We start from the raw sequence: 26,827 nt of genomic DNA, 5'->3' as shown, positions 1-26,827 counted from the left end.
ATGTTTGCTTGAAGTGCAAGAACCAGTGAGGTTCATTCTCGTGTGTTATACAGCACGTTTGAACTTCCACAGGAACCAATGAGGTTTGTTTGAATCGAAGAATAATACATTAAGTTGAAAAGTCTGCATGTGTTGGTGGATGATAGTCTACCTTTAATGAATGATCCAGGTTGTATAATGTTGTAGTCCAGTTTCGTAACGGGAGAAAATGTGAAATGGGGAAAAAAGTGATCGAAAAGAGAGAAAATGATATCTGAAAACTTGCTCTTGGAGCTGTTTACTGTGTTGCAGTCTAGCAGCCGGGAGCCACCATATTGGATCACGCACAGAGTCTGTTTTCAAAAGGAGGGGCTTCATAGAGACAGGAACTAAACTGAGCGTTACTGACAGTCTGGGAAGAGAGGTGCTGCAAAAATGTCAAATAATGTGGAAAAGTGTTTTTTGAGAATTTAAGCATGACAACCTAGTCTAGTAGAGCCCACTTTGAAAAATAGCACAATAGGTCGCCGTTTAAAATTCAAAGAATGAATCAACTAAAAATGTGTTTTAAATCATCATGACAAGTTTAATACATGCCTTTTATTGTACAGAAATGTTTTGGTTCATTTGTATTTAAAGGTGCTCACATTTCAGAGGAAGATAAATCGATTGAGAATCAACTATAAATGAGAATTCTAAATGAGATAGCAATGCATGTACTTGCAAAATATTCATAAAGTTAGAAAGTCTGTTTGATAGAGATGATTATTGTAAGAAATATTCTCAAGTAGTTGGATGCATGGTTATGTTCAATTTACACATAAGGATTGATTTTGATTGTTTGTATCAGATTGTTAATTCCAGATAATGCTTTAACCAAGGCGTTTTCTGCGTCTCACTGCCCATGTGGTTACAGCAACAACAAAGCATATGACCATAGTTACCACACACAAAGAAATGACAAGAACTGTCAAATTCATGCCTGGGTTTGATATTCCTTGGGGTTTTGGATCAGGGAGGATCTTTGAAGCTTGAGCAATGTTGGAGGTTTCAGATTTCGCTTTTTCTTTGTCTTCAGACTGAACTGCGAAGAACAATGTGGTGCCATTTTGGATTGTGAAACTGAAATTGAATGAATGCTGTTCAACTGATCCAGCCTCGTGCGGTAAGACGGCAGTTGTGTTGACTGCATGACCATTGCTGAAGCTTTCTCGAAGCATTTGAAGGTCATAGCTCCACCTGATCTCATAGGATTTCGCTTAAAGGAAAAGAAACATGCCATGAAGACAATAAAATTTACATTATTTCATGATCAAAATTTGAAACTACTATTTTATGTTGTCAGTGAAGAAATTAAAAACTTTGTATTTAAATTCTGGTATAGTAATTGTGTGCTTTACCTGTCCCTTGGTCGAGGTCCTCACCAGGAGCCGTCCATCTGAGAAGCACAGAGTCCTCCTGGATCTCAGCACTCAGATCTGTGATTTTGTTAGGTGGGAAGTTTGGTGGAGTTGAGCCTGTAAACGTCACCTCAAAACTCTCTCCAGTGGCTGTTCTAGAAAAGCTTGCGACTTCAAGTGGTTCCTCAGAAACTGGAGGCTTTGGAGGGTTCAGCTCCACCACACCTGAAATTAGAGGAACAACCTGAATCTGCTTGATTATGTCTGAAGCAGCTTTGTAGCTAAATATAATGACATTTATGTTGTTAGTTTCAGTTTGTGCATGAATTTATGGACTCTTTCTGCAGGTTACATACAGTAGATACAAGTTTCTGAACGAGTGTGTAACTGAATCTTTACCTAAAATGATTTGTTCAAAACAATCATTCACTCAGGAACTAAACTTTGAGTCAAGATGCATTCCAATTATCAGGGTCCCTACATTGTCCCTTTGCTCTCCATATTCACCGAGCACAGGATACCTGTTGAAGATTATTTAACTTGACTAAATGCAATGTCATCAAACATTTCAATACATTTTGAGGTATGATGGCCCAATAATACTTCTGTAAATAATTATAATATAAATAACCATACGTTTGTGTAATTGTCATGATCCCAGCCTGTTTTCCCATGGTCTTGTGTGGACTTTTATGTTATTTTGTTTTCTGCACCATGTTTTATAGTCCTTTGTAGTTTTCTTGTTAATTCGTTTTTTGATTTTTTCCAGTTGTGTCTTGTTTGCCCATTACCCCTTGTGTATTTAAACCCCAGTGTTTCTTGTGTTCCTTCTCAAGTCTTGTCCTACACAGATGTATGTTTGGTGCACTCATTCTCTGGTTCCTTGGTTCTCTGTTCTCCATGTTTGATTTATTATGTTTATTCCTTTTATTAAACTCACTTTAAATTCACCCTATATTCCAGTAATATAGCCTACAATACATCCATGTGTATTTGTAAAAATGTATTATAGCACACTTTATACCCAAACAGCAAACAGCTGCGTACAAAACACACATTGGATTAATTAAAAACAATAAGAGGCTTAACTTCTTTTTCCCCCGGTTTCACAGACAAGGTTTAAGCTAGTCCCAGATAGAATGAATGTTTGAGCTGTTTTAACGGAAAGCAACTTGCACTGACAAATCGTAAAATAGCTGAAATTGTTTTGTCTCAAGGTGCACGTAATATTTTTTTTCAAAGGCACATTTATAAAAGCTACTTAAAGCAGCACTATGCAGCTTTACCAATTTCTCGCTTTTTGCTCGCGGGTTTCTCTATAGAGCTCCCCCTACAGCTTCGGAATAGATATTTGACAACACTGTCGTCAAAACTCGTTGGCGACTCGCCCCCCTCTCATCTTCTCCCGCTGGTCATGTGCATTTGTTTTCAAAGAAGCCGGCAAACGCACCGAGCCATGTCCACTGAGGTATGTATGATACACACAAGGCTAGCATATAAATGTTTAGATAGTGTATGTGTGCAATGCCGTAAAGCAATTCGTTACATCGCGAGACCTGATATCACGCGAAACTTCCTGATACTGAGGCCGGCGGCCCAAAGTTGCAAGGGTGTTTTTTCGGCTCACAGGCGCTCGGGGGGTGCGAGAAGACCACCATTCAACCCGAAAACAGTCATATAACCATTCCAATGACTCCGAAGCTGTTCGGTTAAGATAAAAAAAGTTACTTAGTTCACCTTTAAATGCCCTAATTGAACTAAAGCCTAATCCTGGCTTAATCTAAGCCCTGTCTGTGAAACCGGGCCTTTATTTTTTTATTTTATACAAACTTTAAAGTGTTGGAGTGATGCGCAATAACTGGTGGGCACATTTTGTTTTCCACTTCCTGTGAAGTGATGTATCGGTGTAACCTTTATAATCCCTATATGCCATTTGCAGTGCCCTTCGAACTGAGTCTCACTTAAGATGTTGGATTAGTCGATCAGAATTCACTTGTTCAAAAACTGATTCATTAAGAAGTTACTTTACAAACAATTCTGCTTTTGCTTTAGTTGCAACTATAGTTGCTGGAAAAAATAGAACGTAACTAGCAATATTGTGTCTAAAACTCAAGTTACTCAAGTTTTTATTGAACTACTGTATAACATCAGACTCGCGTTTGTGCTATTGGTCTAAATGTAAGTTTTTCTTTTCAGATGTGATCAAGTTTAAATTTATTTTCAAAACAACCAAGGGTTTACCGTTTACCACATATCCAGGTACGTATGGGGCACCACTCTTTTTTTTGTTTGTAAATCTGGCTTGTCCATCTTGATTCTTCACTCTTACTTTCAAGCTGCTTCTCCCTTTTTCGAACTTTGTGAAATATCTGGAATAGATGCCATCATTTTGAAAAGCATCAGCCCCTGAAAAAGATGGATCTCTGAGTTATATAATTTGGAAATGTACCTTATTTATTTATATTTTAAGTTGAGTCCACACTTGGAACAAGAATTGTGGGTAATTTACCTGCTCCATTGTCCAGGAGTTGTAATTCTTGTGCGGACCCAGATTGGGACTCCAGCGTAGCCCACACTTCAGCATTTATTACAGGCCTGTAATTCTGACTGACCTCAGCAAACACTATCATGGGTTTAGTGCCGTCACTGAACTGCTGGTTCATGTGGGCTTTGGCTATGATAGGGGGAACATCAGCACGCGCCGCTTGACTCGTTACTGTTATAGTCAGAGACTGAAGTGTTGTACTTTGGATGATGTACTTCCAGTCCCCAGTCTACCAAACACATGGATAGTAAAAGCAGAAAAATAAGGGTTTGCTGTAAGTGTATTAGCTGAATCATCTTAGTCTGAAGTTGTTGTTTAACATATTTTGATAATATTTATCTAAAACTCTTGGCCCAGATGTCTTTAATTATATTATAATAGTTCATGTTTAGCCTATATGTTTATGGTCTGAACTATAAACTTAAATAACTGATTCATAAAAGTTGTCATACCTCTGCAGTTCCTGGAACTTTTAAGGTGACTGTTTTCAGAGACATATCATGACTCATTTGTGTCAGACTGTAGATTGAGCCACTTGGTGACTGTATGGAAATGCTTGGAACATCTTTTTCATAGATTATTACAAAGTTGGTTTTGTTACCAACAGTTTGATCCACTGTTACTGTCCCATTGAACCAGCCTAATATTTTTTCTCCAACACTTTCTAGCTAAAGAATATAAATGAAAAAAAAAAAAAAAACATTAAAAAACTCAATATCAGTGACACTCTTAAAGTAATAATTTCATCAATGAGCGATCACTTGCCAAACCTGAACTGGTTCTTTTGTGTAATCTCCAGTTGATAATGTAAACGAAGCAAACGCATCCATTAACTGGTTGGAGGTGATGTAATCATTGGATAAGATAAATTTTCCCCCTATTTTCATCATGGAACAATTTTGCATTACATACTAAGTTGGCACTATCATTTACTCTTTTTTGTACTCAATATTAGTAATATCATTTACTCAGATACAGATACTTATTCATTTTTTTTTTACTTACCAGTTCGTTCCGCCATTTCCATCAGTGCTTTAGCTGCACTGGGACCTAAAGCTACTGTGTGTATAATGGCACCACTGTTTATTGCCATCGGACTACAACCATCAATGTCGTCCGTCGCCTCACCGTCTGTCAGAAAAATTATTTCATCTCCTAATACATCCATATTGTCTTTTGTAAGTACCTGATGTTTAGAAAATAGAGAGCATTCGTCACTATATACACACACACACACATACATACATACATATATATATACTTCACTTATTACAAACATAAAATTAACAATTAATATAGCACCTCTAAGCCCAGATTGAGGCCTTTACACATGTTTGTTGATCCAAGGTCTGATTGGTCCGGCAACTTTTTGATGAGATTCTCTCGTGTGGAGTCGCTGTCAATAGTAGTCAAGGGGCTCCGAGTATTAGCATTAGTACTAAAGGTTACAATTCCAACTCTGGCTTGATCCTCAATAATGCTCCGCAGGAAATGTGTGGCAGCCTGCTGCTGTCGAAGGATTCTGGTGCCCTTGAAAACGGAACTCATTTCAGAGCATTGGTACTCAAGTGTGTAAAGGCTAAAATTATGCAGACACTCGTTTCAAATGAAGCTCAGTTTTTTTTAATGTTTGCATACCTGCATGCTTCCTGAGATATCAAGGATGAGACAAACAACCCGTTGCAATCGTTGCACAACTTTGAAAGATGGTGGTGGTGGAGAGGATTGCATTGGTTCTAGAGAATGAAGTGCGTCTTTATCCACAGAATCCTCATATATTACGGTCCACACTGGTTTGTTGCCACATTTTTCATTTTGCAGGTTAGGGGCTTCATAATTGTGATCGTTTGCTTTACAAAATGTGATCACCTAAAAAACATAATTTGTCACAAAAAATAAATAAAATAATGTCACCAAACATACGTTTTTTTCTACAGAGACCCTAAAGGGACCTTTGAAAAAAATATGCAGACTTTCATGTGCTCACAAGAAACTTTTGCATGCACACAGGAATTTTTTTTTTGTGCTCACGTGTTACAATTTCCGTGGTTTCTCTGCCACAGAGTTAAATTCCTTAAAGTGGACATAAGGCCTTGAAATAGGACGCACTGCCCTAATGAAAGACACATTTTGAGCACTTTTTACTGTATCAGCCTTTTTTTATAGAGCCTTGGACTTGACAAATAGGACAATGCACACAGCTTTGCGCCATCAGCCCATATACAGCCCAGAAAGTATGTATATTTTTATTTTTTGCAAAGATCTCTTTCGGGGCTCTGTAATTATGTCACAGGTCGGGGCGAGCGCCAGCAGGCCGCCCGCCCTTGGTTTGCGTACCGCCCCTGAGGAGCTGACCGTGGACACGAAGGAAGGCGAACACAGAATTCAAAATAAATACATTATTAAATAATAAAAACAATCTTAAAAGTCTCAACATTCTCTGTTTCGGAGCTCAGACCGAGAGAGGAATGAACAGTTCACAGCTTCAGCGTTCTCTTCTTCAGGGCTCAGACAGAGAGAGGAATGAACATAATTCACAGCTTCCGCATTCTCTTCTTCAGCGTTCTCTTCTTCGAGGTTCAGACAGAGAGAGATATGAACATAACATGAACGTATCTCAGCAGTTTCAGACAGAGAGGATTGAACAATTCACAGCTTCCGCATTCTCTTCTTCAGCGTTCTCTTCTTTGGGCTCAGACAGAGAGGAATGGACATAATTCACAGCTTCTGCGTTCTCTTCTTTAGCGTTCTCTTCTTTGGGCTCAGACAGAGAGAGATATGAACATAACTGACGTACCTCAGTAATTTCAGACAAAGAGAGGAATGGACATAATTCACAGCTTCCGCATTCTCTTCTTCAGTGTTCTCTTCTTTGGGCTCAGACAGAGAGAGGAATGAACATAAATGAACATATCTCAGCAGCTTCAGCATTCTCCTGCAACAGGGCTCAAGCGGGGAGAGGAATAAACTGTGACTGCGAGTGAACAGCAGAAACACAATTCCCACACTCGTATATTCACCAACACACTGCAAGGTTTCACTCGTGCTCATTTCCACAATAAAACTGCAATTCAACAGACTCACGGTGCACCCAAGGCTTACACCCGCAATCCAGCCAAAGTCCACTCTCTCTCTCTCTCTCTCTCTCTCTCTCTCTCTCTCTCTCTCTCTCTCTCTCTCTCTCTCTCTCTCTCTCTCTCTCTCTCTCTCTCTCTCTCTCTCTCTCTCTCTCTCTCTCTCTCTCTTCCCCGCGGCCTCCATCCGCTCTCTCTTTCTCTTTCTCTCACCCGCTGCGTGCGCGCCCCTTCCGCTCTCCCCTTCCTCACCCCAAAATGCCTCTTTATATCCATTATTAAGACACGTGTCCCAATCGCTGATCGCCCCCCTCATCTCTCGCAGCTGACACTCGTTTCTTCCTTCATTACCCCGCGATCGGCCATCACATGTAAAACCGGAACCGGCCCGATGTGAAACACCCCCTCAAAAAAAGGTTCCGCCCTGTCTGTTCGTCACTCTGTGACAATTTTCTTTGTGTCCTCAGGCCACTGAATTTCAACTGTATATCTCATTGTAATGTCTAACAAACTAAAAAAGTATATTAGCTTCTTGTAATTCAAACTTAATATTTTGCAAATGTAACTTGTCAAGCAGATGCTGCAAATTGAAATGTAGATGTAGATAATAATTTTGGGATGTAACGTCCAAATGACTTGGCAAACAGAAGAAAACAGGACAGAACTCATGTACTGTACTGTACGCTGTAAGTTTAATTAGTTACTAAAATAATTTTCTGGAATGTGTGGAAACATGCAAAATCTGTACTTACAGAATCCAGGCTTGGTAGGTACATTATGGAGCTGTCTGTGTTTTGATTTTTGTTTGGAAAAAACATGCACCCCTTGGTATGTAGGGAAGTTTGTGGATCAATGCGACACGCTTGAAGAGATCCATCAGCAGTACGTTCATAATACTGTCCTTCACTGCTTTTGCTACACCTAAAAATAAGCAAGAAATCAATAGTGATTGTAATTTCCAAGGACATTTAAAAAATATTCCTTCTTTTAATTAACAATTTATGACCTTGTAGCTTCAATACGGCCATTAGAGTGGTAGAATGGCTTTGTTTCACTGTATTCATCAAACACGCCCCATCTCAGATGAGCCCATTCATGCACAAAGACCCTTCCTGCAAACAAACAAACAAATTGCTAGTAAAACAAACAGACTACCATATTAATATTGTCACGGTTAGTTGAGGCAATGACAAAAACACCAGAAACAACAGAAAACAGTGCAAAACCAACTTAAAGTCCAACGCAAATTAAACTCAAACATGCCAAACGTAACAAATATGACTGTCTTATTTGACTATAAACATATAAATGTAGAAGGAGGATAGACAATGTTCACCTCTTGATCCGTAAACCTGAATGACAGTGTCGTTTAGCAGGAAGTTTGGAGTGAAAAGAATGTACTCTCCCTCTTGTCCACATTCACCATACTGATGAGTATTTGGCTCAGTTGAATCAGAGTTATCGATTTTTATTTTAGCCTGTGTTTGACATAGAGATCGGGTCAGCAATATCATATGTGAATGAAATGAAGGGAAATTAATATTTTGCAAGATATAATGCCATAATTCTCTGTACCTTTTCAAAGGACTCTGTTCTTGCTCTAATAAATTCCTTACTATTCCAGTGAGATGGAACCAGTATTGTAGCATCTTTAAAATAGACCTTTTTATCCAATGCTTGATGAAGATGAAGTGACCCTTCAGTGACCATGTCCTGTCAGAAGGAAAGTGAAAAGATAAAATGAGAAAACACTCTGATCAGTGTATTTATACAAAAGTAATTATTATTTCATTTGTGCATTCACAAATACTGTCAACAAATTGTGATTATATACAGTATTTCTAAGATTAAAAAATTCAAACACAATGAATTAAAACAATGAATGCACATAAAGTTTGTTAAATAGACAAAAAAAATAAGCATATTCACCTTTATTTTATCAATGAGCGTGTTATCCTGTGGTACTTTTGAACTGATCGCAATGGTAATGTCAACATAACCACCATCTACATCTAGTTTGATTCCAGTGGAGGAGGACGACAGCAACGTCCATAATAGGACAAACACCGTTCTTGAGTCCATAGCTGTAGAGTTTAGATGAACAGCAACTCCCGAAACCCCGTTTTGAATAATATCAAATCAATGATTAACTTGAAGGGGCTGATCACATGAAGGAATGTCATTTACTGGAATGGACTGAATGATAACAATATAAAGGGACTGGATTATATCAATAAAAAACACATTTATTACAGTGCCATGGGGCAGCATGTTATCCACTATCAATAGCTGTTTATTATGACCGCCGCTAGCGTAGCTAGAGAAAGCGGTCATATAGGGATTGTCAAAGTTTTTTTTTTTTTTTTTTTTTATCATCTAACTGAATTTTTCGTCAACGATACCAGGGACACCGAAACACCGGGGAACATGAAATTTGGTGGGCATGTAGCCCCACTAGACTTTTAAGGAAAAATTTCGTTTGGTCCCCGGGAGCCACTCCCCCCCCGCGCTGGGCCCCCCCAAACCCAAAAAATGCAGTTTTTCCTAAATAACTACCTGAACCGTGGCACCGAGGATGAAGAAATTTTTATGGTATGTTGGTCTACTAGACTTTTACGGAAAAATTTCGTTTGGTCCCCGGGGGCCACTTCCCCCCCCCCCCCCCCGCGCTGGGGCCCCCGTGAATTTTTCGTCAACGATACCAGGGACACCGAAACACCGGGGAAGATGAAATTTGGTGGGCATGTAGCCCCACTAGACTTTTACGGAAAAATTTCATTTGGTCCCCAGGGGCCACTCCCACCCCCCCCCCCCGCGCTGGGCCCCCCCAAACCCAAAAAATGCAATTTTTCCTAAATAACTACCTGAACCGTGGCACCGAGGATGAAGAAATTTTTATGGTATGTTGCTCTTAAGGGCCCACATCAACCTAGCCCATAATCACTCATTTGTGATTTGCGCCCCTCCCATAAAAAATGAAAATGATATATTATTCTGCTTTAATCGCCCCTATCTTCAGTTGAGATGTTCAGAACTGCACCATATTTCATGTGTATGATTAACTTGACATCATCTGGGGGTATGCTAAGTTTCGTAGAATTTGGGGGGGGTATAAAATTAATTAATTTATGTGCACATTTAGTGACTGTACACTCATCGGCCTGTAGATGGTGGTGTTGAGTGAAGGGTTGCTGGTTTAGGATAATACTGTCACACACACACATGCAGGAATACAAACAAACGCAAGCATGCACACACACTGACATCCACACGCACAGACACACACCCACACACACACATACAAATCCACATCCACAGACACACACACACAAACACACACGCGCACACACATGTACGCACGCATACATACACGCACAGACACACACACACACACACACACACACACACACACACACACACACACACACACACACACACACACACACACACACACACACACACACACACAGACACACACTATGAATACATTTCATCAGCGTTATGGACATAACATGAAATACACACACTTTACAAGTGTCCTACAAACTCTGTGAATTATTAAATAAACTGCCGATGTAGCATGAAAAAGACTTGCTTGAACCTCTTTTTTACAGTCTATGGCTTGAACACAATAAGTGTGTTTTTGAAACTCATTTTTGTAATACATTATGTAGGGAAAACCACTGTTATGGATGTGACGTTTTCACATTATGGATGTTAAGTGTCTAAACTAATGACTTTTGATATAAAACTTAAATAGTAATGGCAAATAATTACAAAACTCTAAATTATCCATGATCCACAGGAATACTCAGACAGTCTTTTAAAATATACAACTTATATACATAAACACGCAATACAGCCAAATTGCTCCACGTCATTTATTTTTGTGGAAAGCCAGTGCAGGCCTGAGCGGCGGTCATATTTTGTACCGCCATGCGGTACATCTAGTTAAACTTTACATGACTGTTATTGAACAGGAAAGCACCTACAGTGCTACTTTCACACAGACAACAAAAAAAAAAGACAAAAAAACAGTAATACTGTGAAATATTATTATAGCTGTTTTCTATTTGAATATAATTTAAAATGTAATTCATTCCTGCGATTGTAAAGCTGATTTAAAAAATAAATAAATAGTGGCACATGAACCTATCAATTTGTCACTTAACTTCTGTAATTCAAAGTGACATCAAAAACCACAAATCCCACAAATCCTCTAATAAATGTATGTCACAATCAGCTGCTGGGTTACAAAATAACTCCACATGATGTTTTTCTGTCTCTGTCATTCACTCTGATAAGCCGTTTAAATCAGTGCATTGACTGAGTTCTGTCTGTCGCTGCACTGTAAAAAATATATTTTCCTGATTTATTGTCTTATTGTCTTGAAATCTTTTGTCAAATCAGCTTAGATTCACAAATGTTGTTCAGATTTACAGTGTGACTGTCCTTAATAATTTCTGTGCATGATAATCTAATGCCACATCCACAACAACACGGTTTAATTAAAAAATTTAAATTTCATATGAAAAAAAAATATATATAATTCTAAAGTGTCTTCATGTTATATTTACAACTGTAGTGTAATGAGGGGTGTGAACGCAGCGAAAACTATACAGTGGATGGGAAACTGTGTTGTATTGCTCCAGCATCAAATTATGTAAACTATATTTATGACTGCAGAGATGTAGGTGCCATGATAATCTATCAATAAAAGTACACACCTTGTCATTTGCTGCCGCTGCAGACTGAAGAACGTGCTGACACACTGACTAAAAGACAGGGAGGAGCTGCCGAATAAAGGGGACTGAGGTGATCACGAATTTGTGAACAGATTACGGAGCCAATCACAATTTTTTAGGTGGGTTGAAGAAGACCTCCTAAAAAAGAGACTAGGGACGCCCCTAGTGCACAGCATACATACTCAGTACTGAAAGGTTTAGTTCACCCAAAAATGAAAATTCTGTCATTAATTGTCGTTCCATAAGTCTTTCATTCATCTTCAGAAAACAAAGTAAGATATTTTTATTAAAATCAGAGAGATTTCTGTCCCTCCATTGACAGCTACGAAAATTCATAAAGATATCATAAAACTAATTCATATGAATTGAGCGGTTTAGTCCAAATTTTCGGAAGATACACAATCATTTTTGATGAACAGATTGAACAGATTGAATTTAGGATTTTATTCACATTTAACCTTTCATCAACGCACACATCAGTTGTGGTAAACAGAAGCTCAAGCATGTTCACTTGACGTGCGAGAACCAATGAGGTTCATTCTCGTGTTACGCAGCACGTTTGAGCTTCAGCAAGAACCAATGAGGTTGTTCTCATGCTTTAAGCTGGTTCGGTTGAGCTTCTGTTTATGTTTGCTGATCAATGTATGTGAATAAAAGCCTAAATTCAATCTGTTCATGAAGTGATCATGTATCTTTAGAAAATTTGGACTAAACTGCTCAATTAATATGGATTAGTTTTATGATCTCTTTTTGAACTTTTTGAAGCTTCAAAGTGGTAGTTGCGCAGACTGTCAATGGAGGGATAGAAAGCTCTCCGATAAAAAATATCTTCATTTATGTTTTGAAGATGAACAAAAGTCTTACAGGTTTGGAACAGCATGAGGGTGAGTAAATGATGATGACAGATTTTTCATTTTTTTGGGTGAACTATCACTTTAAGTAATGTTCTTTATAAAAGTATGTGTATGGTAAGGTAACAGTTGGTGTATAGTAAATTTTAAATGTTTCCATTCAGTAACTTTCCCACTTATTGTCATTGGAGAATGACTGTTTTGCAAATTTAGCTTTTTTTCACATTTTTTATGTTATCAACACTACTCCGATACACAAGGTGGCAGTAACGAGGTCACAATGTAATTTTCTTCAACCACAAGCGGGAGCAGCAGAAATCGCACTGCAAAGCAAAGCTAATGGTTACTGTTTTCTATCAAAGTAGGATACTTCCAACAGGGGGCGCTTGATGGCCCAGAAAGCAGAATCAATCATTGTGCCCCATCCAAATCTCAGGGTTTGTTATATCTTATGGTGGACATTTGTACACCTAAATGTATAGGCTAATCATGAAATTATACTCAGTCCACAGATTCCTATATGACAGACAAAACAAAAATCCACCATAACAATCTGTACTCGAGTATTTACAAAACTCATTATCAAATATTCACAAACGACTGTCATTGGCCCATCCTAATCAGCGCTGTGAAAAGTAACAATTATCACATGACAACACCGGTTGGATGACCAACACAAGTAACGTTCTGGACAATAATTAACATTAGAAAAACTACAATTCTTATTTTTAAATGCCGTTCAATCAAAAATACACAATGAAGGGTCATAATAATTGTACAACTATCGTATCTGATTAATTGGAAACATCATTCGGACCGCTAATGTCTGCCTCTGTCAGATTTCATGGTTCATGCTAATGGTCATTCTACCCGCTGGTTCTATTTCTATGAGAAACCAAGAGGGAAAAGGCACAGTATGAAGTAAACAGATGTTCTCAGTGTCTTGATACCATTCAAAATATTTCACAATCAACAACCGTCTAAATGTTCTTACGCAGCCTGTCATTTCGCCAAATTACCGCGTTTCGGTCGATGCGGAGGCGTTTTCGATGAATCCCTTCTGCATTACAGTATGTGCAGGAGGCCTACAACTTAACAGGTTTGTGTAGACTGGGAATGCTTATTGCTGTTGAGGTTTATACTGAATTTCACTTGTTTTAATAATGACTAGACCTAATTATGTATAACGTACAATAATGACTTGCATTGAGGTCCAAATATCTGAGACCACTAGTCAAAATGAATAATTTTTTTTCCCCTTTACAAATGTTATGATTGATTGAAGTTTTTAATAGAAAAAAAAATCAACATTTAAACAAATTTAATAATATCGTATGAAATAAAAATGGACAATGCTTGTTTGTTTATGGAACACACGAGTTTATTATAATCGACTTATTTGTGCACGTCATTATTTTATTATTATCATTATTTTTAAATTCACGTGCCCTCATAACCTATGAGGTGTGCACCGGCATGGGGGCGGGACAATTATAATCCCTCCCCTCCAGCATCCTGTCACTCACATGAGATTGTAGCAATTTTCAAACAACAATCGAATAAATTTTCAATGGTTAAATTAAGTTCCGCTCTACATTTTTTTTCAGATATACACCACAATAGACCAAAAAATGTGATTGCAATTTCTGTTTCATGCCGATTTGAGTATTTGGTACGCTCCCCTTTTACGAAAGGCTTTACATGGTCAGTGTTAAAAAATGTAACTACTAATGGGCCATTCTCACATTAAAACAGTAAAAGGAAGAAAAACACAAGGTTTATAGACACGTTTATTTTTATTTTTAAATTGAGCTTTTTTTTGGAGTGCCACGTTTTTGGAACACCATACGGGAAATGGCAAACAGTGATAAATGAAACATTTAAATAGAAAAAAAAGAAGTTCAGTGCATTATGTGTGAACTTCCCCTTATACTAAAATATTTCTTATTAATTTTACGTCATAATGTTTCCTTGTTTTATATTTTTGAAATTATATTTCGCCCTCGCGCCAGTAAACACATCATCAGAGAAGAGAAGAGATGTTGTTGCATGAGGGAGTCTTTCATCTTTTTTGATTAAAGATTATGAGGGCACATGAATTAAAAAAAGGAATAAATAATTTATAAAAAAAAAAAATACTACAATATTCCATAAATAACAAAAATTGTCCATTTTGAATTCATGGTGATGCTTTTTAAATACATTTTAAATTTATGATACATTTGATAATTTTATGATACAGTTTTTAAATACATTTTACTCTCTAATGAGAGTTAGATCATCTGAACTCACCTAAAAATCCTTTACTCTTATTCATCTGAACGAGTTTTTTAATCTGCCCTCTTTCTGAAGTGGGTTGCATGTTTAGGGGCCTCAAACAGGAAGGACACCATGAACCTGAATGAGAAGAAGCCCAACAAGTGGTGGACAGAACCGGATACGTTTGCCATGCTGGCCCTCATAGAGCAGATGGGTCTGGTCCACGAGCTGGATAAGAAGCGCCAGCGCAACGAATCCCTCTTCCGACGCCTCCGTCTGAGTCTGGCAAAGCGGGGCATCCACTTCACCGTCACCCAGATCCGTAACCGCTGGAAGAGCCTTAAACATAAGTACCGCAAGATCAAACTGGCCAGCTACCGAAGTCCAGCTGCACGCCTCTCTGCCGTCGAGTCTTTCCGCTACTTTCATATGCTGGATCACATGTTGGTGCGCAGACCAAAGACGGGAAGCAGGGAGGACAACCTCACAGATGGTCACGACCTTCTCGGACGGTCACTCGCAGACCTGGATGACCACACAGACAGTACTGCCCATTACCTTTTTGCATGACTTGCAGTTTATTTGTCTATATGCAAAGGAATAGTTAATCCAAAAATGAAAATTCTGTCCTTTAAATCACCCTCATGTCGTTCCAGACCCTTGTGTTTTGTGGAACACTAATGTTAGAATGGGATGCTGAATGTTGATGCTGCTCTTCTCCTTACAGTGAATGTGAGGACGTAATTGGATGCTGTCAGGCTCAATGAAAACGCCACAAAATTGGTCCTTATGATTAGTGCACTCTATTCCAAATCTTCTAAAGTCATGCCATTTTGTGTGAGGTGCAAGTTGTTATTCACTGATAATCCCATTCATGTTCACATACATTTAAATATGGTCCATCAAGACTTGTTGCACCAGGTTTGACATCATTGGTATCAAATTAGCATATTTCCCAGTTTACTTTCTTTGTAGGTGAAAGAGCCTGTATGTGGAACACAAAAAGAGTTTCACAGAAGAAATAAAGTCACCTGTGTTTTGGTGTATAAATGATGACAGAATATTCAGTTTTGGGTAAACTATTACATTTTTACCTTAGAACATGTGGCCACCCAGTCGTATTTTCTTACTTTTTCCAGGTTTGTTCATAGTTGTTATGCATGGCGGCATGTCACACCTCCTCACAACCTTAACATGCATCCTTTGACGTCATAAAAAAGATATGAGAACCGTTTTATGCTCCCAATTTTAAGTTGATGCTTAATCATTTATAGTAATTTTGCACAATTATATGGTTAGTTACTTTTTATTATTTGTACTTCATGACCTGCCATTTGAGAATTATGGTCTTATACAATATATTAAAGGGAGAGTTCTCCCAAAAAAATAAAATTCTGTTATCATTTATTCATCCTCATGTTATCCTCATCCTCATTACAAATCCACATGACTTTCTTTCTTATGCGGAACATAAAAGAAGATATCTTGAGAAATGTCTTTGTGTCCATATAATGGAAGTTGGCCAAAACTCTTTGGTTGACAACAGTTTCAGAATATCATCTTTTGTGTTCTGCAGAGGAATGAAAGTCATACAGGTTTGGAACAACATGAGGGGGAGTAAATGATGACAGAATTTTCATTTTTGAGTGAACTATGCCTTTAATTTGATCAGGTTCTTGGTATTATTGCCTTGTTTTCAGGGCAATAATTAGACCAGCATTTCCCAACCCTGTTTCTGGAATAACACCAAGGGTACGTTTACATGTCAACAGTGTTCTAAAAATATATTTTTTACCTTTGCGTTTTTTGCATACAGACAACAACGTTGTCAAATGAATCCACAAAAACAACTAAAAACACTGTATTATTCATACCAGGCCAGTAGATGGCGATGTCACTTTTAAAGAAATACTATGTGCCTATAGACTCAACACATGATGTCACCATTTTCACAAATTCACGTTTTTGTAGTTTGCAACTGTATTGTATTGATTAGACTTCCCGTTTGCACACAGACTTTGATACAGGTTTGATACTCCAACCAAAAATGTCAATTCTGGCATTATTTACTTACCCTTATGTTGTTCCAAACCTTTATTCATTTTTGGGCGGAGTATCGCTTTAAATGTCAGAGTTGCTCCTTATAATTGTGTCCATTTTAATTGTGATCACTGTACGAGATGAGGATTGGTCCTGTTTGTCTCTGGTTTCAGGTCCTTGGCCTGAAGGCGTAATCCCTGAAGGCTTAATCCCGAACTGTGATCCTGAGAGCATGTCTAAACTTGAACCTGATGTTGACGAGAGCCTCCATCCAGATGATATGGCTGGTTCTGAGCCTCCAAGCTGGGCAGTAGGACCAGATGAAGTTATGACCCTGGGCTTGTCAGGAGAATACCTCTATGCAGTTAAGACCGAACCACCGTCCCTGTGCACTCCCAACAGTACAGAAAGTACAAGAGACGCCGCCGACTGCGGCCACGACGATTTCCCAGGTGACATACTGGTTCAATTCTGTGTGGTACAACAAACTTAGGGTGTGTTCACACTTGTAGTTTGGTTCATTTGGTCCTAACCAAAAAAAAAAAACATTTAGTCCTGGTTCGCTTAGCATTCACATTGTCATTTTAACACCGAACCTAAAGACACCGAACCTAAAGGCATAGGGATATGTTCACAACCTGATTGGTTGACTTTTATTACGTATATTTTGTGACGGAACTTACCGAACATCCAAAACAAGGCTGTGTGCTGGGATTTCTGCGCTCGTCTTATGTGCGTAGCCTATAATGGTATTTTGAACAGCTGAGAACTCGTGAAGAGCTTATAAAATGTGTAAAGGAGTCAAAACAGCAGCAGGAATCCCTCCGTCACACACACAAACGAAGATCTGCTTCGAGGAGACGCGGTTCTGATGTCTCAGGTATTGAGATGCTTGAGCATTCTGTCCTTCTTAGGGTCGCATCTTTTGACATCATGTCCCGTTTTTGGTTCGTTTACGTGTCTTTGGTCTGTGTTGCGTTCATATTTCAGTTGAACCGCACCAGAGTTCGTTTGGAAGCAGACCGAGACCCATCTTTTTGAATGGCAGCGTTCACACTTATTCAAATGAACAGCACTAGCAGAGCAATCACACCAGGGTTTGTTTTAATCGAACCAAACATGCCAAGTGTGAACACACCCCTAATGACCTCATGAGTCACAGTTTTTCTTGTTTCATCCGAACAGGAACTTCTGAGGAGACCAGCAGCCTCATCCTCCAGCAGCTCACCATCCTGAACCACCGGCTTGGAGAACAGCTGGCCGAGCAGAGAGCCTTCCACTGCAGCATGCTGGGAATGATGGACCGCCAGATCCAGGTCCTCGAGCAGCTCTCCAATTTCACCAGGAACCACCAACCCAAGCTCGAATCCCCGGAGACGGACTCTTCAGTTAGTCCGAACGTGCATGAAGCTCAAACGCAGACTCTTGAGCCATGTCCCATGTTCCTCATGCCCAAAATCGAACCAACAGCTTCTCCTTGGAAAGTCTCTCTCGTGGAAGTCCACAAAAGGTCACCTTCTCAATCGGGCAGTAACATTGAGTCTTCTCAAACCATGAAGGGGTGCAAAGAAAGCACTTCTAGCCCACCTTCTTTAGAGATTTCATCCTCAACCAAGAACGCTGTTGTGCAGAATGGATTGTGTAAGCACGATTGAGTGATGTTCATGTAATTGGGACGTTATGCATTCGGTAGGAACACCACCACAAGTCTTTTGTCCTGTAGATGTTTCAGGATGTTGCTTGTCTGATGCAATATCTGAAACATCAACATGTGCATTTTTTTTTTTTTCAGTTTCATAGGAAAGTATTATATTCAGTGCTCTGATGTTTTAATCAGTAACACTTTGGAGAAATAGAACGATAGACTTATTGCTATTATTTATTTACTTTGGTTTGTTTGCGAACTAACACTCAATGTGAATCTTAGATGGTAAGTAACTTTTGAAATTGCAGTTCGGACCAAGGTAGCTTTATGTCTGTAATCATCTTGCATTATCCGAGAAAAAAAAAAAGGTCATTGGTAAGTGTAAAGATGTGCAAAAGTATGAATTTCTTCCAATTATGTTTGGGACACACTTTAAGACTGATTTTAACAAAAGAGTGTATGTTATGTCTAATGTCAACTCATATGTGGTTTAGTATGACCTTATAACTCTGTTAATTTCCATAACTGCTTGCCTCTTATTATAAAGTAATATTTCACTGAAATGTGTCATGATATTTTTCACATGCAAAATAAATCAGGGTTGGATTAGTTAGAAATGAAACCTTAGAAACATTTCTAATGAAACATTAGAAATTAGAAACAAAGAAATCAGATCTTTCTCACTAGTGTACATCAGGGTACTGAGAAGTCAAATGTACGTTCAAGTAGGGGTTTTGTGCAGGAAAAAAATCCCAAAAGTCAAAGTGTCTGGCTAATAACATACTAAAGTGGTAGTAAAAAAATAAAATAAATCCACATTTAATAGTACTTAAGTAGAGCAACTTATTTTACGTAGCTTTTGAAATTGACTATAATTGGCAGATATTTTGGCATTAATTAGTAAAACAACCTAATGATAAATTTGTTATATATTATTTATTAGTTATATAATAAACTAATATATAATATGTAACAAATGTATCGTTAGGTTGCTTTAAAATGATACATTAGATCTATTTATTAAATAAATAGGTAAATGCTAATATATATCTGTCTTTATGTTTTTGAAAGAAGTCTCTTATGCTCACCATGGCTTCATTTATTAATGAAAAATACATTGAAACGGTAATATTGTGACTGTGAGCTAGTATTAAATTGTATGATGGAGGTTAAATGAGTGAGCGCGAATGTTGGATCGTTGTTCTCCATAACAGCAGATGGCAGTATTGGTTGTCAGTATCAGCGATACTATCCTGAAGAACTGAAGACGGATTTTGTGCATCTGGGGGTGTTTTTCATAAATGTATTTTTATTTGATTACTGAAGATACGTGCAAGGAGTAAGTACTTTAAAACGTGTGTTTATGTTAATGCCATATCATATTTATCGTCAATAGGTTGAGCACGTTTACAGCTCTATTGTTGAGGTGCAGTAACATTAGCTGAGCAGCTGTCTTTACCTTCAATCCTACAGATTATGAGCATTTTATGCATTTTTAGGATTTTTAGCTTTATGTATAAAACAGCTTTTAGCAGTAAGCTTGCAGACATCGGTATTGATGACATACATCATTTAATTAATTCACATAAACAACACATGCATTGAAGACAGCTTCTGTAAAGGTCTAATGTTTAACGTTATATACAAGTTTATACTTTTAAAAATGTATATAACAAATATGTTAAATCTACTCACTATAGTACTGTTCTGTTACAGTAGATGTATTATTTGTGTATTTGATCTATTTATTTATTTAGTTTAATCTTATTTTTACTGGGTTTCTTTTCGTCCATAGACCCCCTAGGCTATTTCTCCCATTAAACAGCCACACGTGACACATTATCCAGCAAGTTGTCAAAAACAATTTCTCAGATTGTATACTTCTATGCCAGCTGTTTTTAAAACATTTCTAGTCGTTTAAAAAAATATTCTCAGGTGGAAAAAGAGTGGTAGAGCCACTTTAGTTTGCCTGTGGGCCTGAATGGGTTAAACCCAGAAATGGCTGTTTTTCTGTAAGAGTGTTTCCAGATGTTTGAGGAACTTTCCATGGATGTTCTCTTTCAGATATGGCAGATGACGCTCTGTTTGAATTCCTCCACATGGAGATTGTTTCTCACGTGTACAAGGAGCATGCGACCCGGGAGGACATTGATAGGGTACCATCTTACATTGCAGTCTATAAAATATCCAGACTGCTCATATCGTATTTTTTTCCTTTGCTTTAATGATGATTTGTTATAGAATTTTGTCTTTTGTATTTGTATCATGCTCTCATTTGCTTTGTTAAGGAGAGAGTGACGTGTGTATCTACTCTAGAGGCAATGGGCTTCAGAGTTGGACAAGGACTGATTGAAAGGTACCGGTATTCTGATATACAGAGTTGTGTATGTTATACACATAGTGGTAGCACTTTATTTTCTGTCCTGTTCCCCATGTACATACTATGTACTTATTATAGTGCAATAACTAGGTACTAACCCTGAACCAACCCCTAAACCTAACCGTAACCCATGTTTACCCAGTACTTTCTTAGGTAAGTACACGTAAGTGCACATATTGTAAAATAAAGTGCAACCCACGTTGTTTTTATATGCACTACATTGTATTATTATTATTTAATCCAGAGTTTATAAATCTAATGATGGCATGACTTTGCATATGTTTTTGAGAAGGTTTACAAAAGACTGCCCCAGTTTCAAAGATGACCTGGACGTTATGAAGTTCCTCTGTAAAGACTTCTGGAGCACCGTCTTCAAAAAACAAATCGACAACTTGAGGACTAACCATCAGGTCTGAAGGTTTAATAATGTATTTAAAGTGCCCCTATTATGATATTACCTTTCATGTAGTGTGTAATATAGCTGTTTGTGAAGATACAAGGTCTGCAAAGCTGCAAAGAGCATGATAAAGGGAGTCATTGTCTCTAAAAAGAAAGTATTGATTCTGAACTGCCTGAAACTAGTCGTCAGTAACTCCAGTTTTACTTCCTGCACAAACCTACGTAGTTTTATAACAAATTTGCATAATGCCAGCCAGCCTATGGTCTTCATTGGCTGCCTGTAAACAATGCTACAGTACTTTGCTCCTCCCTCAAACACTGCAGTTCTATCTGAGGCCTGGAAGAGTTTGGTTTGTGTCGTCAACATGTGGAGAAGATGCTGTTTTATAATGCTGCCAAAGCAAATCCACTTTGCATGGACTTCTAAAGGATAAGGATTCAGGCTCGAATTGATACAGTGAAACCGACTTCATCATTACTGTTCGTATCACTGTATCAAGTGTTGAGGAAGAGCTGAAATTCAGATGTGATAATGGGCGTGTTGTTTCTGACACACGGTGTGACCGGTAGACCAATCACAACAGACTGAGCCATCTGACCAATCAGAGCAGAGTTGACCAATCACAACAGACTGAGCTATCTGACCAATTAGAGCAGAGTAGAACAATCACAACAGACTGAGCTATCTGACCAATTAGAGCAGAGTAGACCAATCACAACAGACCGGGCCATCTGACCAATTAGAGCAGAGTAGAACAATCACAACAGACTGAGCTATCTGTCCAATCAGAGCAGAGTAGACCAATCATAACAGACCGGGCCATCTGACCAATCAGAGCAGAGTGGACCAATCACAACAGACTGAGCTATCTGTCCAATCAGAGCAGAGTAGACCAATCACAACAGACTGAGCCATCTGACCAATCAGAGCAGAGTTGACCAATCACAACAGACTGAGCTATCTGACCAATTAGAGCAGAGTAGAACAATCACAACAGACTGAGCTATCTGACCAATTAGAGCAGAGTAGAACAATCATAACAGACCGGGCCATCTGACCAATCAGAGCAGAGTGGACCAATCACAACAGACTGAGCCATCTGGCCAATCAGAGCAGAGTAGACTCTCCAAAACGCAGGGTTTAGAGAGAACTAATTCTTTATCAAGCCGTTTCAGACACTGTGAGAAAAGAGGTGATGCTGCAATGTATATTATGAGAAAATCAAAGTGTTTTTTGACCTTGAAAAGGTGGTAAACCCATTGTAGGAGACTCCAAAACAAAATTGGTAACATTTAAAGTGTAAGTTGCAGGTTAACCACCACAGCCAATAAATGTGTACATTAAAGTGCTCTATATGTATATATTTAATTATTTCTGTCTTAAAATGCGTTAAAATAACATTTATTAGGGTTTCTTCAAACGTAGCGTGTTTTTCAGTTACTGGGTGATGACGTCACAAGAGGAACTCGCAACCCATACTCTGCTAGATTCCTACTATATTATGGCTATTTGGAGAACGACTGAGGATGTGGGAAACCATCAAATTCTTTATGGACCACAGCCCTACAATTTTTAACTGGTCAGGCGTGAGAGAGGGGAGCCATGGCACTCAAAGAGTTATTAATGCTTGGTGTGAGGAGAATGAGTGGAGGGTTAGCCAGGTGTCCCGGTGAGTAACGTTAGCTACGTTAGAGCAAGTCTAGCCTGGTGCAAACTTAACCCGGATAATATAACAGAACAAGCAAGTCTTTTCAAAATATTGCCGTCATGTAGAATAGCAAGGAGGGACAACGACTGAAGACATTATTTACTTACAGTAACGTTAAGTCAGTCCAAATCAGAGCTGCACGTTAGAGATGCACGTCAGGCGCAATCGCTAGTCTCATCGACGCCTCAAACGTCATGTAATACCCTTCCTCAGTCCACGCGTTATCAATTTCTCACGATTTAATTAGCGATGTTTATTGTCAGAAAAGAAAAAGAGAGATCGATGTTTAGTGGAGCAGCTCGACCCGCGACCGGCTGATCTGACGTGCCTGAACCCGTTTGTTTTGCGAATAGCTTATTCTCATTTCAGGCAGGATCACGGTCCCCTTGAAGTCAGCACACACGAGTATGTTAACAGTTGAGTTATTTTATCCATAATTTTTTTATCAAATAAAACATACAACCAACTTGTCTGTAGTTATGTAAGGCATCTATAGCTATGACTATGCCGGTAACTCTACTAGTGAGTTCCTCTTGTGACGTCACGCTCCATCTAGTGGAAGGGAGCGGGAGCGGTTAAAACCACTGTTAAAAGTGCCAACTTTTCATATTATATCAGCATTTTGGTATAAAAAACAATGGTGGGCAGTTCTTATCTTTATGTTTAATAAACACATTGCATTATCTTCGTGAAAAATTTAACCTGCAACTTACACTTTAACAATGCATAATAGGGGCATTTTAATCCGTGGCAACACATGAAGCATTATTGTAATTTATTTTCTCTGGCTTTGTTCTAGGGCACATATGTCTTACAGGATAATAAATTTTCACTACTTACTCAGTTTTCCAGTGGAAAGCAATACCTTGAGGAGGCCCCAAAAGTGAGAATGATATTTTGGCTCATTCATACTTTATCATATTCTTCTGACATTTATTTTATTTTGTCTATAATTGTAAACCATCTATATACGTCCTCTCTGCAGTACTTGGCCTTTTCCTGTGGGATGATTCGGGGCGCTCTCTCTAACCTGGGCTTGGAGGGTGTAGTGACCGCAGAGGTCTCTTTAATGCCATCATGTAAGTCTATGCTAACCTTATAATCAACCTTATATATTCCACACCATTTTAACTCTTAGTAACTAAATAATATATGAATGATTAAACAAACAGATAAATAATTATAATACATTTGGTTATACTATTTGAATGGTTCTTTAATGACAAGTGGATCCACATGTATCATTTTTCTGTTCTTTATAGGTAAATTCCAAGTTGTAATTCAGAAACTCTAGGATGGACTATTGAGCCACGGACACGAATGTTTCTTCATTTAAAACTTTGTCAGTGTGAATTAGTTGGACATAGATTCTACATGTTTACAACATTATTTTTGATATAAAGCAGTTTCAAGTTATATTTCAGTGAGACAGTTCCCACGCATTTCTATACATATTTTTTTCACTTTAAATACAGTCTTGACGTGTTTGGAAATATTCTGAGTACTTCAACACTTCGTAATGCAAACTAAATTACTGAAACAGATAATAATGGGAAGCATATTTTCATAAATGTGACATTTTGTAACTTCTGAATTATTAGACATTATACTGTATATCAGATTCAGGTCACTTAACATATTTTGGCCATTTTACTTTGGTTTGATAAGACATTAAAAAACTTAGATGTAAAAATGTTATATGTATAGATGCTTTTCTACTGTTTTATTGTAAATGTAAATTATTACTCCATATTTTGGACAGTTCATATTTACAGTTTTCTCAAACAAATCTAAATCTGTTATTTAGTAATGACAATATTTGAAGAAAAACAGCTCTTTTTAGTTTAGAAATATGTTTAATGTTTGGGAATGTAACAGTTATATCTTACTGGTGAAGCAAAAACAAAAAAAAAAACAGATTTTGGATTTCACCAGAAGAGGGCAACCTTTGTCAGTCAGATGAACAAAAATATTTCATCATAAAAGTTTCATTTGAATGATCTTGTCCAAGCTTCGTGCACTTAAGTTAGCCTGAGAACTCTTTACAGCTGGTACTTCAGTTAACCCAAGTTTTGTGTTTAAAAGTCGGTACAGTTTTCTGTGTACCGTCCTTGTTTATTTACTGCACAATTCTGGATGAATTTATAAGCATTCAAATAAATGAATGTTAAAAAAAAAGTGCTTTTTGAATGAATGACGGATTTTAATAAATGTCCAAAAAGAAAGAATGCAATATAACAATAAACATACATCCATTTGTCTGACACCCTATCATATCTGATATGTATTTGGTTTCTTAGCACTACCCAAAAGTTACTCAAAACAGATTGATGCTTCAATCCACCAATATGGCATTTAAATAATAGTAAAGAAAAGGACTTAGAAAATACTATCACAGAAACTGTAGAAAAAGTACTAGAACATATTAGAAAACATTTCAAATGATCTTAGCACAGATTAAATAGATTTTTAAACTGTTTAAATACACTGTCAGAAAGAAAGGTACAAAAGTTGTCACTGGGACAGTACCCTTCAAAAGGGTTCTAATATGTACCATTTAGGTACTAATATGTACACTTTTGGGACCAATATGTACCTTTGAGGGACTAATATGCACTCTTTAGGTACAAAGGTGTACCTTTTGAAAAGGTACCGCCACAGTGACAGCTTTTGTACCTTTTTTTTCTGAGAGTGTATCCTGAACAATTGTTTTGATATATATTTGTGAGAAAAGGTTTCTATGGAAGTAGGAAATCAAATACTAAAGATGAATTCAGCATAGATGACACGCATGTTGCAGAAGAAGAAAAACATGCCAGTCACAAGACTCTGTTACATCAATTATTATATTGCACAACTATCCCTTATGTCAATATCTCAGAAACACAAAACACAACTAATGCTCTTTTTTTCTGTTTATGAATGCCAGACTGTTATTTTGCAGCTTGTTTGCATTTTTCCCTCTTTTCCTGTCAGACCTAGTGTGTAAGGTCATGCGCTCTCGTTATATGTCCCAAAAGCTTCTGCTGTTATAAGAAACAAACAAAAAGTGCCATGCTTAAATGGAAGACCCACATAAAGAACTTTAGGAAGGCTTCCCCAGTGAGAGCCCATTCATGAGCCCTCTTTTGTGGAGCGCTTTTCCTTTGCTGCCGGTGGAGGTAAATAAACGCCCTCAGCCTGAGCGCCAGCTGTCTCACTTCTCCTGCCATGTCATGAAAGGGTTAGTGGAAGAGAGTCTGCAGGACAACTTCAAACACACCTTCTGTCCCACAGCACATTCAAACAAACATCCAGCACATACACATCTTCACTTTACTTTTAGTGGTTTAGCATGGACTTGCTCTCTGCAGTATCTTTGCATTATAGGTTTTGACGGAGCCCTACACGTGACATGCAGAGAAAAAAATATGTATATTGTGGCCACAAATTAACAATTAGGTCCTAAGACTTACTACGTCAGCATGTTCACTATTCATTTCCTTGTTTTAAGTAAATTGTGCATTCGATATAATAATTAGTTCCCTTGTTTTAGTAAAATCAAAATGAGGGGACGAATTAATAAGTTGTGGGAATGAATTCCTAATTTGTGGCTATGATATATATATTTTTTTGTCTGCATGTCTTGTGTGGGGCTCGTAATCTTGTAAGATAAAAAGTAAAAAAAAAAAAAGTCAAATAATATCTGGATCATATTTCACCCAGGATCATTATTGTTTACTAAAACTATTAAAACCATTTCTGTTAATTGAAATAAAATAAAATATAAATAAAACTTACATTTAACAAAAAACAGAAATG

At 37.9% G+C, this 26,827-nt stretch overlaps 3 protein-coding genes across 3 annotated transcripts; 2 read left to right on the top strand and 1 right to left on the bottom strand.

Annotated features, from left to right (window-relative positions):
* Nucleotides 1-548: 548 nt before the first annotated feature.
* LOC308693495 (calcium-activated chloride channel regulator 3A-1-like) lies at nucleotides 549-9,080 on the bottom strand (the record flags this gene model as incomplete). Its single annotated transcript, XM_081370416.1, has 14 exons — nucleotides 549-1,237; nucleotides 1,380-1,604; nucleotides 3,621-3,785; nucleotides 3,889-4,153; nucleotides 4,377-4,592; nucleotides 4,695-4,801; nucleotides 4,930-5,110; nucleotides 5,227-5,454; nucleotides 5,563-5,793; nucleotides 7,751-7,919; nucleotides 8,005-8,110; nucleotides 8,335-8,476; nucleotides 8,574-8,711; nucleotides 8,928-9,080. 14 exons carry the CDS (start codon nucleotides 9,078-9,080, stop codon nucleotides 852-854), a joined length of 2,712 nt encoding a protein of 903 aa, XP_081226542.1. The 3' UTR covers nucleotides 549-851.
* A 4,383-nt stretch (nucleotides 9,081-13,463) lies between these two features.
* On the top strand, nucleotides 13,464-19,101 carry LOC308693386 (uncharacterized protein). The gene is made up of 5 exons (XM_081370266.1): nucleotides 13,464-13,515; nucleotides 13,593-13,693; nucleotides 14,947-15,397; nucleotides 17,067-17,345; nucleotides 18,079-19,101. The coding sequence occupies exons 3-5, from the start codon at nucleotides 14,986-14,988 to the stop codon at nucleotides 18,546-18,548; spliced, it is 1,161 nt and encodes a 386-aa protein (XP_081226392.1). The 5' UTR covers nucleotides 13,464-13,515; nucleotides 13,593-13,693; nucleotides 14,947-14,985; the 3' UTR covers nucleotides 18,549-19,101.
* A 616-nt stretch (nucleotides 19,102-19,717) lies between these two features.
* Nucleotides 19,718-25,296, top strand: trappc6bl (trafficking protein particle complex subunit 6B, like). The gene is made up of 7 exons (XM_081370337.1): nucleotides 19,718-19,877; nucleotides 20,603-20,694; nucleotides 20,827-20,894; nucleotides 21,211-21,328; nucleotides 23,826-23,909; nucleotides 24,012-24,105; nucleotides 24,289-25,296. Exons 2-7 carry the CDS (start codon nucleotides 20,605-20,607, stop codon nucleotides 24,318-24,320), a joined length of 486 nt encoding a protein of 161 aa, XP_081226463.1. The 5' UTR covers nucleotides 19,718-19,877; nucleotides 20,603-20,604; the 3' UTR covers nucleotides 24,321-25,296.
* Nucleotides 25,297-26,827: the final 1,531 nt, after the last annotated feature.

Source organism: Scardinius erythrophthalmus (assembly GCF_964197995.2).
Source record: "Scardinius erythrophthalmus genome assembly, chromosome: 7".
Lineage (NCBI taxonomy): Eukaryota > Metazoa > Chordata > Actinopteri > Cypriniformes > Leuciscidae > Scardinius > Scardinius erythrophthalmus.
This window is presented reverse-complemented; position numbering and strand designations above follow the sequence as displayed.

What these genes read in the sequence shown, in the direction of transcription:
- LOC308693386 (XM_081370266.1), top strand. Translation starts at nt 14,986, where the DNA reads ATGAACCTGAATGAGAAGAAGCCCAACAAGTGGTGGACAGAACCGGAT. An exon ending in CCTGGATGACCACACAGACA is followed by an intron (nt 15,398 to 17,066) that starts GTACTGCCCATT and finishes CTCTGGTTTCAG; the next exon opens with GTCCTTGGCCTGAAGGCGTA. An exon ending in CGGCCACGACGATTTCCCAG is followed by an intron (nt 17,346 to 18,078) that starts GTGACATACTGG and finishes TCATCCGAACAG; the next exon opens with GAACTTCTGAGGAGACCAGC.
- trappc6bl (XM_081370337.1), top strand. Translation starts at nt 20,605, where the DNA reads ATGGCAGATGACGCTCTGTTTGAATTCCTCCACATGGAGATTGTTTCT. An exon ending in GGACAAGGACTGATTGAAAG is followed by an intron (nt 20,895 to 21,210) that starts GTACCGGTATTC and finishes GTTTTTGAGAAG; the next exon opens with GTTTACAAAAGACTGCCCCA. An exon ending in GGTCTCTTTAATGCCATCAT is followed by an intron (nt 24,106 to 24,288) that starts GTAAGTCTATGC and finishes TGTTCTTTATAG; the next exon opens with GTAAATTCCAAGTTGTAATT.